The sequence below is a fragment of the Aptenodytes patagonicus genome, chromosome 1 (assembly GCF_965638725.1).
Source record: "Aptenodytes patagonicus chromosome 1, bAptPat1.pri.cur, whole genome shotgun sequence".
Taxonomy (NCBI): domain Eukaryota; kingdom Metazoa; phylum Chordata; class Aves; order Sphenisciformes; family Spheniscidae; genus Aptenodytes; species Aptenodytes patagonicus.
In genome coordinates, this window is record NC_134949.1 from 153,605,770 (window position 1) to 153,623,518 (window position 17,749).

General features: G+C 46.4%; 1 protein-coding gene across 2 annotated transcripts; it reads right to left on the minus strand.

The window, feature by feature from the left end:
* Positions 1-261: 261 nt before the first annotated feature.
* On the minus strand, positions 262-11,556 carry TXNDC9 (thioredoxin domain containing 9). 2 transcript variants are annotated; one of them, XM_076359478.1, is made up of 5 exons: positions 11,492-11,556; positions 9,268-9,484; positions 6,362-6,480; positions 4,170-4,424; positions 262-1,809 (listed from the first exon to the last, which is right to left on the minus strand). In XM_076359478.1, the coding sequence occupies exons 2-5, from the start codon at positions 9,454-9,456 to the stop codon at positions 1,692-1,694; spliced, it is 681 nt and encodes a 226-aa protein (XP_076215593.1). In that variant the 5' UTR covers positions 9,457-9,484; positions 11,492-11,556; the 3' UTR covers positions 262-1,691. The 2 variants fall into 2 exon arrangements, with proteins under 2 accessions (XP_076215593.1, XP_076215583.1); XM_076359468.1 differs by lacking the exon at positions 11,492-11,556 and adding an exon at positions 11,070-11,138.
* Between the last annotated feature and the right edge of the window lie 6,193 nt (positions 11,557-17,749).

Sequence of the window (17,749 nt, forward strand, 5' to 3'; positions counted from 1 at the left end):
AGTGCACTTTCCAGTGCATTTAGAGTTTGTGCATTAAAAAGATCAACTCAAAGCAAGTCTACTTTATGCTTCTAGTAGATTAACGGGCAGCTGTGTACACTTAAGCTGATTACCTTCTCAAAGTCATGTCAATGTTAGACAGAACTGTATGTAGTTTGCTAGAAACCTAGAAAACGCACATGCAACTTTGATGGACTTTAAAAGAAAAAAATAACCCACAGCACCTAGACCAGCTTATTTGAAAGGATGCAAAAGTCAACATTAGAATTAAAATAATTTTATTTCAATGTACATGAACAGAAATAAAATATAATTTTTTAAACTTACTTACAGAGATATATTGCTGGGCTGGCCCAATCACAAGTGTTCTCCACTACAAGGCAGCAAGACTGACTAGACCCACTTCACAGCTTTGTGGACCAACTGGATTCAAAGTACCACCTCAAAAGGGTCCTTCAGCACACAGCAAACTACTTTTTTTTGAAAACGAAAACTCATCAACTCTTCACCTAGCCAGAAATTTTATATTGTGTTCCAAGGAAGATCTCCCTTGAAAGTTCTGTCCATTACCGAAGAACAGTACACAGTATGCGGCGCTATATCTAGACTTAACGGATCAAAGTTTCTCCCAAATACTTTTCTCTATTCTACTCTCTTGTACAAAGCATCTGCTATAAAATCCACACATTCAAAACCACAGAATTATACAAACCTGTGAACAAGGCTGTTTTCAATATGCTTGTTGCTATGTGCTATTACCTGCTGTATCAGCTTTAACATGCAGCGTACATAGATGGTAAAAGGCATTTCTCTTGACCATCCATTTCAGAATTCACAGAAGTTACGACTGTTTTTACAACTTATAGTGCAATGTAGTTAAGTTATTCAGTGTCATGATATGGCACCATAAGATAAGCAATCATCTGTTAAAACGCACAATTCCTTTACTAATAATTTTGTGGTGCTTTACTGATAATGCAAGTCATAATAAGTTTAGAAAGACAACTGGAAGAGGAACTGATGATAGGGAAAAATCTTTTTAAAAAGTGTCTATCATCTCCTTTAATAAAGAAAATTAGAGAAAAAGCCCCTGGAACTGTCAGATTCAAGGAAAACAATAGGAAGTAGTTCTTTACACAACACAGTTAAACTGTGGACTTCTTGCCATATGATGTGGATACTATGATACTATGATGATTTAAAGAGATTTTTCTTCCACGATTTTAACCAGCAAATGCTCTCAGATACAGAGTTCCGCAAGCCACAGGTTGCTTAAAGCATATCCTGGGGAAGCATTGCTACCTGCTCACCCTGTTTTTACTCTTCCTTGTGCATCTGCTTTTGGCCACTGAGACTGGATGCTGGACCAGAGGGACCTTTGGTCTGACTTGGTACAGTTGTTTCTAACAGTTACTTCAAAACACTTGATAAACTGATACTTAAGACAAAGTTCATAATTTGTCACGTTATTTAGTTGGAAGGACTCAGATTTTTGAATTACAAATGACTTCCAAAAGAGGGAAAAAAAATATTTAAGATTTTTTCTGCTATGACTCAGTTGTATAAAACTGTATAGAAAAATGAGCATTATGTGCAGATGTAACGAAAAGCAGTAAGCTTTATAAAAAACATCCTTAGAAATGTACCAAGCATAAACAAAAGATGATTTACAAATACATTTAGCTGTTGTTCTAGTCATCATCAGAATCTGAATCATATTTCTTTTCTCTGATGGTCTTCTTATCCAACTTCGTAAAGCTTGTTCCAAATTTCTTTTGACTTTGAAAAGGTGGGTCCATCAAGTTTCCACTAGAGGAAAAGAGTAAGACATGTTGATTAAAGCCGTATTCATGCAGACAGTAAGTAGCATCTCTAATTACCTGCTTCTCCAGGAAAACACCGTAAGAGAACACAACTCCTACTCCCTAAAGCCACCCTAAGTAGCATTGCTGTGTCGCTGGCATAGCACATCCCGGACAAAATGGCCTGGGTAACTGTAGTTAAGACAGGAGTGTCAGTGTAAACAGCACCTGTGAGTGGAGCTCTAGAGAAAAACTGCCTGAAAGGGCTTTCGCTGCGAACTGATCATGCTAAAGACAACGATCTGTCAGATTAAACAGTAACCAGGGAACTACAGAGAGACTTTTCAAAACAAATGAGGAGCCAGAAGTACAAAAGCAGCTAAAATTTTGTAACAGGGGCTTTGGAGTAGAAACAGATGAGTCAAAACTGGGTTTTGTACTGCCAGAAGTCACCTTGTACTATCTCTGCCTAGGCCAGACAGAGCAGCTTCCCCATCGGACACTGTGCTCTAGTTAGGGGAGCACGGAGGAACGCACGCCTCAGTGTGCATGTACGACCCTGCGGGGGCCTTCTCACCAGCGTGTGGGTCCATGGGTTGTTGGGAACAGCAGGTGCTCGCGTAAAGCTGGAGCATCCACATCTCCTACAGCAAGGAGGGAAATCCCCTCCCCTTGCTCAGAAAATGGTGTGCGTGCTTTCACTCACATGATCTGTGAGGGGTTTGCACCTAAATGTCAGTGAGTGAGTGAGCAATTAGAACCTTCTGGAATTAGCTGTAGAATAGTGTTTAGAAATTTGTAGGTATTAACATTTTGTAAATAACATTTTGCTGATATTGATCCTAAATGTACAGTTCACTGATTGCTAGTTAATTACATGTCAATAGTAAGTCAATACACCACCTGAATCCTGATTTTAGTCAAACAATGTGACCCGAACAGTTTTTCCCCTAAATACAGTATATCATTTCACCATCTGCTATCCCACAGGTTGAAGAAAAAGAACTGTTTCTAGGCTCTGAGGAGGACTATCTCCTTTTCAGGAACTCCAGAGAGCGGGACATTACATACAGAGCAGTGTGCAAATGCAACACTTGCACATAAATGGATGTCTCCCGGAACAGATATCCTGGGCCGTGCAGATATTGTGGCTCACTTTGCAAAGCCAGGGAACCAAACTCAGGATCTGGCAAAACGAACAAAGAACCAAACAACTCCCCCACTCCACAAGGAGCTATGAGCAGTATACACAGTACTAGTAGAGTCAAGTGGGAAGTAAAATTATGCCGTAAGCCAATGTACTAACATTTAGCAAATTCAACGCAGCTTGGTACAACTCCCCTGAAAGACTTCTCCCATAAAAGGCTGTTGCTGTCTAGAATATATATCCAAGCTGTCTTTGACTCCTCTGCATATTTGCTTGTTACTGAACTGGGTTGTTACTGAACTGGGAAGTGGGTATTACCACTTGTTCTGAACTATACATTTTCATTTCAGTCATTTCATCTGCAGTTCAACAGCTACTAAGCTAAATTGAACAGCGGTTTCTTTGCATTTAAGAAACAACACCACTTCTTGCCAAAATTTCAAAATTAGACATTGAAATAAATTCAGATAATGAAATTTAAAATAAAAAAAAAAGCCAAAGACATTCAAAACAAAAGAGCAAAATTAACCTAAAAAGATAAAGATGACGTTTTGGCCACACTGGAAAGCAAAGCAGAAAGTTCTGGTAAATTATTCTCCTGTAAAGTTAGGCTATTGTGGCGACAGTTATCTTCTACTGCCTTCCATCCTGTAGTCTTAAATGTGGGATTTATGATTATATTGTACTGCTACACAAATAATTGATTTGCATTTCTGCAACTTATTTTCACTTTCTGTACTGTTCATTGGAAAATAAACATATTCATGTAGGTAATATGGACTAAGATGCAGTTTAAGGATGACTTGTGAGTTTTCTCTGAAGTGGATTAGAAATGCTTAAACTTTACTGCATTACAGCTGTGACATCTGGGCATCTATAGCTGATTTTGAAAGGATTAAATTAGATGCATGACTCTGAGAGGCCATATCAAAGCAGTGTAGCTACTCTATACACCTGACGGCAAGAACTCCATTTATTTTTATTACTGTACAAAAAGGACAACGTAACCCTCATTATAATGTCTCAATACTTTGACAAAGAGTTACTCTCTTCTTTCCCTTGCCAAAGTACACAGATTAAATAACTGGATTAAACTCTCATGTGTCTTAAGCATACAACTTATCAGTCAAAGTTACAAACTTTTACAGATTCTCCTGTCTGCAAGCATGTTCTCCTTGCGCTGTATCTGAAAACAGAACAACCGCAAAACAATTATTTACCTGTAATTAATTACGTCTGCACAGCCTAATCTCCATTCTAAGGTCTCTGTAGTGAAGTCATCAGTGTTACCGAGATCAGTAAAGCCCACAATGTAGTCTTGTGTTTTTCCATCTTTTACTAGTGCTAGAGTGGGAATTACTTTGATGCGCAGTCTCTCGCACAAGAAAGGAGATTTTTCAGCATTCAATTTCAAGAATTTTGTCTCAATGTGCTTTTTTGCCAATACAGTCAAATGTTTGTCCATTATTTGGCACCTGTGAAAAAAACCCAAAATATATAAAGTGTTAGAATCAATAAGCTGAAGAATATGTATTTCAGAGAAAGTTTAAAAGGAACAGTAACGAGCTAGTTCTATCACGTTGATTCCTCATATAAGACCTTTGTAATTAAGAATTTAGTTTCAAGAGAAACTGTGTTTCAAAGGTAGCTGGATTTAATGACTAATAGACTAACAGCCTGGAGCACCTTTATTGCACAATTACAGGATCCATTTCTCTAATTTCTTCCTAATTTCTCCCACATACACCTGAAAGCCTCTCTCATTTCTCGAGGCCTGCATTTATTGATGAAATTTCCCTCTGACTTCTATTCTTCCCGCTCTAGCTTCACTGCCTGTCAGCTGGAAAAAATTCTCTGTAACGAACTTCACATCTTCAGAAAAGTACTCTCAACATGTTACAGCATTTTGTTTTTTTTCAGTCACTGCCTCCACAACTGAGATGCAGTAGCTCACTGTACAGGGGAAAAAAAGAAAAAAAAAAAGGGGGGGATTTGCACAGACTGCTTCAGTAGTGCTATAGGCAAAAGTATTTCACTTTTCTGTTGCAATGGAATAGGAGTGAGCATACAATTATTGTTTCTCAGCTAAGGAACAGTAACATGAGCTACTCAAAATACTTGTCGGCAGAGATTTGTGGCCTTGTCACCTGCAATCTCAACTTTCTGGACTGTCTTCTTTAAGTGGTTTGGCTTAGCTGCATGAGCTCTGTGATCTGACTGTCCTTTAACTCAAGAGAAGAGCCGAGCAGATCAAAAAGCTGGAGTGGGCAAGGATGAAAGCAACTTGATATTGTGGTTGGTAAACCTGACACACTAGTTTCAAGCTAGTTGTCAGCACAACACATTTAACAAAGAACTTTAGAGAAAGTTCTTTCTCATGTCTGAGTCTACAGACTTTGTTGGTTCAAGAAACAAGAACCAAACAACCCAAACCTGTTCTAAGCTACTTTATTTGCAGAGACAGTCTTTCAACTTCTTTGACCAAAAGCTAGCCAAATACAACCGCTTCCAATATTTCTGAAACATTTAACTTAAGAAAATGTAGGATGCAGATACCTCACTGCATAATCCAGCTTTGACCTCTTTCATTTTCTCACACTGAGGCCGTTTCAGATTATATTCTATAAGCTAGAGAGAACATAACACCTTGGGGGGAGGACACCAACCAACAACAGGACAACTGGCTCCTCCTTCAACAAACTACTCTACTCTGCAACTGCATTTTAACAGAAGACATCAAGACAGACCCACTGAGGAACAGCCTACAACCCAGAACTTCTGAAATTCTTCCAAGGAAGTGGGAGATCTTATTTTAGGTTCCTATTCCGAGTCACGACATATTCTCAGATCTAGGTCTCTCACACCCTAAAAAAGTGACATAATCACAAAGGCACAAGCACAAAGGGAAAGCAGCTGCAATTGGTATCCACAGATCCTTTCAAAGTAAAAGGTTAAATTCTGAAGATGCTTAGGCAAGTTTTTGTTTGTATTTTTATTTTCATTTGCCAGAACTGTCCAGAATATCTCTGCCTGGAATAAGCAAAGCGATCTTTTTGAAATGCTGCTCCTGTATGGTCACTACATTTACAGACCTGGCTCCCTCAAATTAAATCAACAATGAAACACAGCACTCTCTCAAATATTGTCAAAGAAGTTAGACATTTATATCCTAATCAACTATGTAATAGAGTATTAATTGTTGTCAAATCATGTTCAGATTAACTGGAATGGAAAAAAAAAAACTAAAAAACCCAAATGTCTTGAGAAGGGAGCAAGATTTGGAAAATGAAGGAATTTGAATACTTCTAAAAATGCCTATTTATTTGTGGGATTTGAAAGAACAAAAGAACATGTCTGTTTTTGTAGACATCTATAAACAAAAGGTTTCTTGAGCATAGCTTATTTACTATACCTGAACGTTGTATCTCTATAGAAATGGCAAACCACGTTTTTACTTTCTTTGACTTCTTGGAAAAAGTCCCTCTCACTTGGGATTTCTCTGTATTCTCCATGTCCTTTTGAAAGCCACTCCTTTTGGAAAACATAAAAGGAAATAATTAGTATGTAGTTTGTTAGTCCTGCACCTGCCATGCAAGCTCAACAGCTTCTAAGAAAAATAAAAGAGGCGGCCCACACTGGAAACCCATTTCATACAGTAACAGAAGGAGAAACAAATTACTTCCCCCCCTTTAGTTCTGTTTTGAAAATACGCAAATGCCAGTAGGCTAGACAATACTTTTGGGTTGCCTTTCTCAACAACAGATAGGTGGTTGAGCAGTAAGGCCATCTTACTTACTTGGAAATACAAATCTTGTACAGAGCTGCATAAATTTCTGCAGTACAGCTTCTCAGTAAGACTAGACTAGTTCAAAGAGAACACCAATGTCAGAAAATTCTCGGTATTTGAAAACTGCTAATTGACAGCTTGGGCTACTCTCTCCAAAATGTTTTTGTACACTCAAAGAAGTTTTGTCTAAAACTGATTGAAGTCATTACATGTACTAAAATAGATTTCTTCTAATTTTTCCCTCTATGAAAAAAATCAGGGAGAAAAAGCCTACTAACTCACCTGCAACAGATAATGTTTATCTATCAAATATACACTGAAGGTATCTTAATGTGAGCCAGACTTCCAGAAAACCATTCAGAAAACACATGCATACCATTAGTTATAAAACATATGGAGAAATAGAATTTCACAAGCTAAAATTTACAGGCAACTTCAAAAACTGTTTGATTAAGTGTGCAAATACGGTTTAGAAAAAGCTAATCTTCTAGATTTTCAACAAATGCACTTCAGAAAAAAACCAGCTTCTACAATACTGAAAGTTAATTGTAGTGTATTAAAACAAGTACAGACCTAAGCTAAACGATTAGAAGTAGTGCAGTATGACAGAACTTGACAAAAACTAGTTTCCAGTGGGGGGGAAGATTTAGATAAATCACTGTTCTTGATCTCGCAGTTTTGTCTAAGCAGGGGGGGTGGGGGGGAAGGTTTCCAAGCTGTCCTGGTTTTGGCAGGGATAGAGTTAATTTCCTTCCTAGTAGCTGGTACAGTGCTGTGTTTTGGGTTTAGGATGAGAACAAAGTTGATAATGCACCAATGTTTTAGTTGTTGCTAGGTAATGCTTACACTAGCCAAGGACTTTTCAGCTTCCCATGCTCTACCGACTGAGAAGGCTGGAGGTGCACAAGAAGCTGGGAGGGGGCACAGCCAAACTGGCCAAAGGGACATTCCATACCATGTGACGTCATGCTCAGTACATAAACTGGGGGAAGCTGGCCGGGGGGGCCGCTGCTCGGGGACTGGCTGGGCATTGGTTGGCAGGTGGTGAGCAACTGTACTGTGCATCACTTGCTTTGTGTATTATTATTATTATCATATTATTATCATATTACTATTATTATTATCATTTTATTTCAATTATTAAACTGTTTTTATCTCAACCCACGAGTTTTTCCCACTTGTGCTCTTCCAATTCTCTCCCCCATCCCAACAGGTGGGGGGAGTGACCGAGCGGCTGTGTGGTGCTCAGTTGCTGACTGAGGTTAAACCACGACACAAGCAAACCAAAAATATCCTGTAAGCTAAATTAGGATAGAACAAAGAATTTCCTGAACATTGTACACATTAAAAATGCACAGAAGTATGAGCACATGAAGAAGTCATAATGATGCAAATCCAGAACTGACTTATCCCTCAACAGTGGGTACGCATTAATTCCCCTCTGCACAATCCTATTCCAGAATAGTGTGGCAGCATACTCCTTTTACTGAGTAGTATCCTACTTCAAATTTGCATTTGAAAATGCGCGAGAATAGTGACTTAAGATCAACTGACATGAACCAAGTTTTCGCATGAGAACTACCATATGTTCACATCCAAGTGTTACGACTTCTGAAAAAGGAATACACTGGAATCAAATACAAACTGAACTTTTGAAGACAAGCAAATAGTGTGCCACTTTCTCCACTTCCGTTTAGAGAATCAAAGCCGCTAACACTGCCTGTCCTCCAGCATCCCAACCATGCCATGACATTTTACTGCATTCCCGTTTCAAAGCACGACACTAGCATTTATGGGTTCCACCACAGCCAGGGCATCTCCTTTCAACCCAGTCACCTCCCCCCCAGCCCAGTCTATTTCTTCGTTTAGGTTTGCTTAGATGGAGTAAGCTAAGAAACCTACAGCTTCCCTACTTACAATTCAGGTCTCACACCATATGTTACCAAAACTTTGGTAAGAACTATGTTCAAAGAGACTTTTTGCAGAGCATAAAGACCACAATTTAGCATGAGGTATCAGGGACCAAAGCAGAATTTCTTTCCTGCGAGAAGAAATGAGCAGACAAACGATTCCACCCTAGGAACAAGGAAAGACCCTGTATCATTCTTCTAGAAAATACCTTAAGAGAAGAGCATGCATCACTTACATGCCATAAGTAACAATCTCCAGAATTCAGAACCTTAAGGAGCCTAAAGGCTTATAATTAGGTTGCCTACAGGGCTCATGGTTCCAGATAGCAATGTTCAGTGAATACAGACATGCTCAAATCTTTGTATAAGACTCTTTACCCTGTCCTTATTGTAAACAATCACAGAGGTTCTTCTCTCCTCCTGTTAAAAAACACAGAGCATGCACACATGGACAGACACTTGCTTTCCTCGATAATGTAAAATTAATAAGTACAGAAAGGTGAGGAAGAAGAAAAAACAACCAACCCCAAACCACTTAGTTCACATATACAATTTCCCTAGGATTTCCAAAGAGTCTGTTACACTGTACACATCAAGAGTCTATATAACTGCAGGAATTACTTGTTTCTGCTGCTGGGCCTTTTTTAGTGCCTCAAGCCTCCTTTGTTTAAGGCATTCCAATTCATCTTCATCCATTTGGTCCAGCTTCTGTATTTCAGCATCCAGATGTTCTTCCACAACCTTGGTAGTCTGAAGTATTTCATTCTCCAGAACTTTTTGAAGTATTTCAACAGAGGTATCAGCAGCCATCTTTAACTAGAAAGCGATCTCTTCAGCGCTGTGGAAATAGCGATACGTGGAATTAACATTTATACAAACACTTAATTAAAAGCCTGACGTCTCTTACTTGCAGTTCACACTGTAGAGAAACAAAATACTATGCTATTTGAAGATAACAGTAGATAGTTCTTTCCTACATTGCAAGCCCCTTTGGAGAATACTTTCACAATGAACACAGATGGCAACAAAGATACCAGTCAAGTCCTATTCTCTCAATCCCAAAGGCAGCTGTTGAAAGTGCACAGGAACCTGAAACTATTTGTCAATATGAAGAAGTAAAATTCACCAGTTCCAAAGGAACACTTATGCTGAGCCAGATCCATGTACCTTTAATAAATATTCTGAAACTAGAAGATGCAATCAGAAAGCTCCAAGCTGCTGGGAGGAGGTGTAAGATGTCTCAGAATAAGTCTAAGCAATGCTAAGTATATGCTTCTGCCAGTAGTTTAAATGCAATTACTTTAAGTACCTGATGCATATTAACATATTTAAATCTGAATTAACACTCCTCTCCTCAGCTAAAAGAAAGACAAGGCACTCAACAGCAAACGCTTTAGGCCAATACACTGCTTCAATTAGTACAAGAAAACTGCTATTGCAAACACCACTCTATGGCAGCCAGTGAAAGGATTTAAAAAACCCCAACAACCACTACCTAATTGCTGTGTGAAGAAACACAGCTAAAATCATTTTCTGTAAAGGTCTCCCTGCCCAAACACTACAGAATACTAAGACTGGGGTGCATGAAGAGCTGGGGCAACAAGAAAGCCTTTTAAGCAGCAATGGGCGAAGTACCAACATCACGGCAGCACTCCAAGCGTAATGCAACATCAGCGATGCTAAGCCTGCTGCCACGCTCCACGCGTGTCACACTTGCCCTGACCTGCAGCACCTTGTCTTGAGTCCCTCTCCCCGAAGCTGCTAACTACAAAGTCTCTCCGTTAGTGTCTTCTCTCCCCGTTTCTTGTATTTCCGGAGGAAACAAGAACCTTGCCAGCGCACATCAGGGGCCACTAGGTCTTCAGGAGAGGGAGGGAACCCTGCTCAGCTGGGGCAAAGGGAGGCTTGTCCTCCAAGCAAACAGGAAGGAAAACGGAAAACGAACCCCAGCCAGTCTCCACTACAACCTGAGGTTCCCAGAGGGCTCCCGGCTCCCCCAGCCGCGGAAGCCTGGGAGCCTGCCAACAAGCGTTTCCTACGCAGCGGGGGGCCTGCGCCCGACGGGGGACTCGGCACCGCTGACGGGGCCGCGGCCCCGCCCGCTCCGCCAGGGAGGGGCGCCGGGGGCCCGGCCGACGCCGCCTGTCGGAGACCGCCCGCCGCGCAGCCGAGGGGCGCCGCCGGCTGCGGGGCGAGGGGGGCCGGCACACGGCGGGACACCGCGCAGGCGCCGCGCGCCTCCGCGGGGCCGTTACAGACAACAGTCGCCCGCCCGCCCGCCCGCGCACGCACACACCCACCCACCCACCCAGCTCCGGACGAGCTCCCCAGGGAAAGCCTCACCCCCCCGCCCCGGCCATGGTGCCGACCGCGCCGCCCCCCACCACAGGCAGCCGAAGCCCCGCCACACAACCACCGCTCACCCCTCACGCCGTTCCGTTCCGTTCCGTTCCGTTCCGCTCCACGCCTCTCCTCTCCTCTCCCCGCCCCGCCCGCCGGCCGCGCCCCGCCAGCGTCTCGCGAGAGCCGGGGCGGGGCCGCTGCCGCGTGCGCGCGCACGCAGAGCTCCCCGACGCGTTCATTGGCCGGGGCGGCGGGCGCGTCCCTGAGGAGGCCGGCGCCCAGCGCGCATGCGCCGCGCCGGTGTGGGTATTGCCCCTGCGGGCAGCAGCCGGGCGGGCGGGCGTGTGTCTGCCCCGCGGGAGGGGCGGGGCTCACCCGGGGCTCCCCTTCCGCGCCGCAGCTCCGCCCCGCGGGGACTACCTCCGCCGGGACGCGCTCCCCACCCGCGTCCCGTCCCCCCGGCGACCGCGCTCCTCCCGGCATGCGCAGCGGCTTTGTCCACCTTTCCTTCCCGCGACCCGCCGAACGGACGCGCCTGGGGTGCAGGGCGGCTCCCCCGGCGCGCGGAAGCGGGGCCGCTCTAGGCTGCTGGCCTCCCGCCGCCGCGCTGCTCTGGGCGGGGCTTGGCCGCGAGGGGGCGTGTCTTGCCCTGCCCCTTCCCTCACCTCAGCGTGCGACCGCTGCGGGGCGGGTGCGCGGCGGCGGCGAGCGGTTGTAACGCTTGTCGAGTGAGGCTGCCGGCGGGAGCTGGGAGGGGCCGCCGCCGCCGCCGCCGCCTTTCTGGGGGACTCCTCGGGGTTGGGCGTGTGAGGCCGAGCCCCCGCAGGGAGTCGGGGCGCGGCGGGGGCGTACCGGCCGGGAGCCGCGGGGCTGGGCTGGGCCGGGCCCCTCGAGCGACGCCGTGAGGTAAGGGCGGCCCGCGCGGCGCCTCGGCGAGGGCTGGCGGGGGGCGGGCGCTGGGCTGCGGCGTGGCTCGGCCGGACCGCTCCGGCAGTCTCGCTGAGAAGACGGCTGTGTTGGAGCAGCCGGGGCTCGTCGTCTCTTTGCTCTTCTTGCAAGTGCGCTAGGAGATCCACAGATTTAAATAACGGGATATTAAAGTGCGTTTTCAAAAAAAACAAGTGTTCTGCTTTCTTGTTTCCTGGAAATCGGACTCCCCGGTACTGAAGTACGCCGATGAGGAAGGTGGGGCGGAAGATAAGCCCTTGGCCTTATCTGCAGTCCGCTGGGAGCCTGGGTGGGAGGGGCTGATAAGGAGTTGTAGCTGTATGAAGGCAGGGAGAAGTAGGAAGTGAGGGTGTTAGGGAGTGAAGCAAGGTGGCGGCGGTGATCCCGAGGCTGAGAGATGAAGAGAGCAGCGAGGCTTGCGCTGCCCGCGAAAGGAATTACTGTAACGGGGTGATGACAACAACAGAAAACGCGCAGCTCCCAAAGCGTATTAAATAGCGTGGTGTCCGTAACCACTGTTTTTCCTGCTCCATCTTGCTTTGCTCTTGAGAAACGTGCCCAGGAGGAGGTGGGGTTGCACCTGAGAGCCCCTCTGCCATAATACACAGTTTGCTGTCTAACTTCCGTGCCATGTTTCTGTGAACGTAGGCCGTCCTCTCCTGCCCCACAGCAGCAGTATCCAGGCTCCTCCTGTGGGAGAGCGCAGCACCGTTTCAGCTCTCGTGCTGCAAGGCTGCTTGGAGGGGAGAGGGAGGGAAAGCCTTGTACGCTGAGGAGATCTGGCGGGGAGGGAAGGAGGTGCCATACTTTTACTGTTGCTGCCTGGCAGCCGAACTCCCTGCAGAGGAACGTCTGTCCCCGGAGCTGAGTCTGACTGTTGCCTCTGCGCTGAGCTGTAAGCCCAACCCTGCTGCCTCTGCCCCCCCGGTTTTGGCTGGAGGCCGGTCACCGGCAGCCTCAGGTGGCAGACTTTTGTCGTTTATGCTTCAGCTCCGGCACGGGGCGGTGCTGGGGATAAAGGACCAGCAGAGCCCCGCGAAGGGCTGGGGGACTGCGGCTTGCGTGCGCGGAGGAAGAACAGCGAGGTGTACCGGGCAGCACTCGCCAACGTGCCCCGCACCTGAATTACTGCCCGGTCGCTGTGCTGCCGCCGTGCACCCCGAATGCTTTCCCCTTAGCCTCCCCATTCCCCCACTTTGCCCTAGCTGTCTCGTTTGCCTCCAGATGAAAGCTTTCCAAACGTGTTTATTTTAGCTATTTGGTCGGGTTTTGGGGCCAAACGGGCTACGATCCTGCCAGGAGTTCCGGGCCTCTGTGCAGCCCTCTGGGGCAGCAGGAGGACTGGAGGGAAACTACAGATTTGGGGCATCGCTTAGTCATTTTGCAGGGCTGCCTGAGGACCGAACTGACGGAAACGAAGCCGATTTCAAGAAGCCGGTCGCTGCAACCCCCGAGGAGCAGCCGTGACCCCGGCGAGGGGGCCGCCGGCGCTGGCCCTCCCCTCCCCTCCTTGGCCTGGGCCTGGGCCTGAGCCTGGGCCAAGCAGCGCCGCCTGCTCCCCCTCCGGCCGGCAGGGGGCGCCAGCGCACGGAGGCGCTGCCCGGCCGGTGCCGCGGCCGCCGCTCGTCGCGTGCCGGCGCGGGGCAGGCCGGGACGGCGGGGGCGGGGCGGGCGCGTGCGCGGCGCGCGGCGGGGCGGGCGGCTTACCATATGCACGGGGCTGCGCGCGGGCGGCCGGGCAGCGCCGAGGCGGGGGACGAGCGCCGGGGCCGCCGCCATGGGCAAGAAGCAGAAGAACAAGAGCGAGGACAGGTAGGGCGGCGGCGCCCCCCTCCCCTCGTCCCCCTACCCGGGCCGCTGACGGCAGCGGCGAGCGCCGGTGCCGCGGCGCTGAGTCAGGCCCTGCCGGGGCTCGCTAGGCCCGGCCCGGCCCGGCCCGGCCCCGCGGCCGTTGGCCGGGCGGCGTCAGGGCGGAAGGCCCGGTCGTACCCCTCGCCCGGGAGAGCGTCACCGGCTGTGCGTGCGGGCCCGGCCGGCGCCGGAGGCCCGAGGAGGCGGCGGCCGCGGGGGGCGGCTGGGTGTCCCGCGGGCGGCGGTGTGGAGGGGGAGGCTGGCGGCCGTTGAGGCTGGTGTCGGCAGGAGCGACCTGGCCGGTGGCGCTGGAGCGGCCGCGTTGCTGCCGCTGTCTTTGCGTTCCCTCTGAAAGGCGCTTCCCTCAGCCTCGCCCGGGTTCTCGGGGAGTTTGTCCGGGAGCAGGCGGTGGCAGAGTGCCGCCGGTTGTGAGCGCAGATCTCCATCGTCAGCTAAAAATAACTTTTTGGTTCAATTGTAGCGCCTGAAGTGGTTTTTTTGGTGTGGGTGTTTTTTTTTTAGTGGGTGACAGTACTATAGATCATGCTATGACTTAGTGATTTGTGCACGTTTAATAAATGCAAATGTTAAATATTTTAGTGATTGCAGGATCCCTTCTACAATTATGTGCGTGTCATCTTGGAGCCTGTCCTGTCAGTGAACTTTTTTTTTTTTTTTTTAAGAGACTCTTAGAATGGCAGTTATATTAACCGTATGGAACACTGACTGATTAATGTTGTCTGTACGTATACTAGCAGGAGAGAACACGTTACTTGTCACTATAAAATAATAAATACAAAGATACAATCAATTTGGAAAGTGTTTTTAGTTGTTAATACTGGTGAGAAGTGAAATGAAAACTGATGTCTTAAAATGTGTATGAAGTAGAAATGGTACTTTTTTTCCTTACCTAGACTGCCCATTTTGTATATCCTTTTTGAGTCGTTAAGTGTTTCTTTTATGAGAGTACTCCCTATGAAGGCTATTTCACAGAATACTGTTGCCTCTCTAAGCATTTTTTGCTACCTAGATGTGTATTGCATTACGATGTTGATGTTAGTGACCTAAGGTTGTTACCCTTTACCAGGTCAGGGTGTAAACTGTTTTAGTTTCTCCGGTCCTTTCTGGGTAAATGACTATTTTGCTTGTCTGACTATGTTTTCTCACGCCTTTTGCCATACCATGTATGCTGCTTTGTAGTGTCTGTTGTTATCAGCTTGTTTCATGGGCTGTATTTCACACGTGTATCTTGGAGCAGCTCTGGTGAGGAGATGAGTCAAGTGTAATTTGAGAAAGAAGAGGGAAGGCTTGGATTTTTGTGCTCTAAAGGAAAGACGGCCTAGTGCTTGTCTCTGTACCTGGTGTGGTAGATGCCAGGATTGTGCAGAAGCCTCTGGGTACTGAAGCATCACTCTTTGGGGCCCTTCCAGTGATAGCGGCTGGTGTGCAGGGGAAACTTTGAAAGTCTTGGTGCCTACTGGATACCTTGTTCTCTTGTATTTCTGTGTGTCTGTAAATTACTGAGCATAGGTCTCTGGGCGCTATGTGCAAAATCTCATTGATGTCTAAAAAAATGGAAGCATACCTTAAAAGAGAGGCCAAGAATTTATTGTTAGAATAATTGAAATCTTAAGAGCCTAATGTTTATTAGTCCAGATCTAATTGTTACAGAAAAAGAAAGAGCAATAATGCAGCTAAAATAGTTACGCTTACCATCTCAGTGCTGCTCTGAGTCCTAAAGTCAGTGGTTTCATCCTGCTGGTGGTGAGCTGTTATGGTGAGTTGTCAGCATCAGGTGTCCTTCACAAGGAGCAATATGATCATTTGCGTTGATGGTTTCATCTTCCTCACTCTAGGATCCACCTGAGATCACTATCATGTGCTTGCTAATGTGCTTATATGCCTTTACTCTTCATTGGTTTGCAGCTCCGTGTTACATCCTAGTATGTAAAAGGCACTGTGTGTTAGATACTATTTCTTTCTTGTTTGTTACCCCTAAAAACAGTTTTGTCCAGGTCTGCATTTCTCTTAGCTGACTGCTGGTGAGTTGTGGGGTGTCCAGTGCAGTCCTGTACAAGCCATCTCTGTTTATTCCATGCCTGCACTCCTCTCTGCTGCATCCTTCTGTCTCCACTTCTCAAGGCCTCTGCTACCATACCAGGCCTGTATTTCTCTACAGTCCATCATTATAGAGTTGTGAATTCCTCATTCTATACAGAGTAACTGCTTGCTACTGCTATCTCTGTGAAACTATGGTTGTAGTGTGCCCGGGTAAACAAAAGTAGAACCAATTAGGCATAGGCACCTGGTCAATTAAGAGAAATTGCTGTCACAGCTAAATCAAGTAAAAGTTACAGGCAGGTCAAGAGAAGTTCAGCCAAAGTAAGCCTGACAGGCTTTAGTCCTAAGGCCTTGCAAATGCAGTACAGAGCTTATGGACTGCTACTAGCAGTGGCAATGCCGTGTTATAGGGCTACGTGGTTGTATGGCAATGGGAGGGATGATGTGGAAGAAGAATTCAAACGGATATGTTTGAGAAGTAGGACAGGACAGTTAGACTGGGTATATTTTATAGCAGGGAGTTTGAGGAGATGGGAGTGAGGAGGGACCTGGAAGGCCAGTGATGTTTTGGAATAGGCTCTGTCTGCAGAGGTACCCCCATCATCTGGTGGTGTTGGTTCTAGCTGACACCCCTGTGAATGTCAGGTTCCCTCAAGGGAGAGGCTGCATCACAAATTTGTATCTGTAGCTTGAAGCTGGACTTCAACATTCCCCCCTTCTGTTCCCAGCAGAGTGAGAGAAGAATGGCACCATGGAATCAAAGGCTTCCAGTCAGTTTTGTCTCCCACATCTTCAGTTCTGTGCTATGCAGTGTTATTCGTTTCCTCCTTCTTTTCCTCCCTTTCCTTCCCCAAAGCTGTGTTACAGGTACTATCCCTGACATCCCTTTTGGCTGCCTCTCCCAAAGCATGCAGGAGCTCTCAAGGGCATAACTTGCAGTGCAGAGGAAGCACGTAGGAAGATGTGGGTCTGTGTTGTGAAAATTGGTTTGAGAATTGATGCAACAGGAAAGAGATTTTTCTGCTTGTCTTCTGACATACTGAGGCAAGTTACAGAAGGTACAAGTCATCTTTACTCTGCTTTTCTCCCCTCACCCCCATAGCTTTGACTTCAGTTGGGTAGTTTCCCCCTCCCTTGTTTCTGCTGAGTACAGTAGAGGTCATACTCATGCGTATTGATATATGGCCGGGAAGTGTGCTGGTAAATGAGGGTGAGGATGAACTTTGTCATGGGAAGAGGGTATAAGTACCCAGGGACAAGACCACGAGTGAGATGATAGCTATGGTGAGCAGGGAAAGAATGGGAATGCAGGACCATAGCCTGTTACGAATACAGATTGCTACCTGAACAAATTTACCTGTAAATCTGTTTCTACTGTACCAGCATCTCTGTTATATTCCTCTGGAACTCTCTTATTGACTCCTGATGCTTGATCGCTGTGCACCTGTCCATAGAGAACATATTTATCTAGAATGGACAGATATATGGTCGCTGTAGGAAAAACTCAGTGTGGTGTGTTAGAGAGGTGCTTTGTAAAGGTGGAGAGTGGCTTGGGTCATAAATAGCTCCTAAGCCATGTGGCAGTTGCTTTAATTTTTTCCTCTTTGGAATTTTTATGGTTGTGTTGATCGCTCACTTTCAAATGAAACTTCATAGCAAACCTTTCAATAAAAATGAGGTATCTGAATTTCCAGGCTTTCCTAATGGAAGAGTGGGTGTTCTGATGTGTAGTCTAGCTCTTCCTGGGAGTGATGTATTATGCTTTGGTTCTTGGATAGAGCTGTAATGGCAGAAGGTATGTCAAGGTTCTCCCCTGCTGCCTTTGTGAATTTAGTATAGGACTTCTTTTTTTATAATGTGTGGGAAGAAAGGCTGTTGTAAACTACAGAACTGTGCTTTG

Coding starts and splice junctions, on each gene's coding strand:
- TXNDC9 (XM_076359478.1), bottom strand. CDS start 9,456: ATGGCTGCTGATACCTCTGTTGAAATACTTCAAAAAGTTCTGGAGAAT. Junction 4,425..6,361: donor TATAGAGATACAACGTTCAG/GTATAGTAAATA, acceptor TTTTTTTCACAG/GTGCCAAATAATGGACAAAC. Junction 1,810..4,169: donor GCAGACGTAATTAATTACAG/GTAAATAATTGT, acceptor CTTTTCCTCTAG/TGGAAACTTGATGGACCCAC.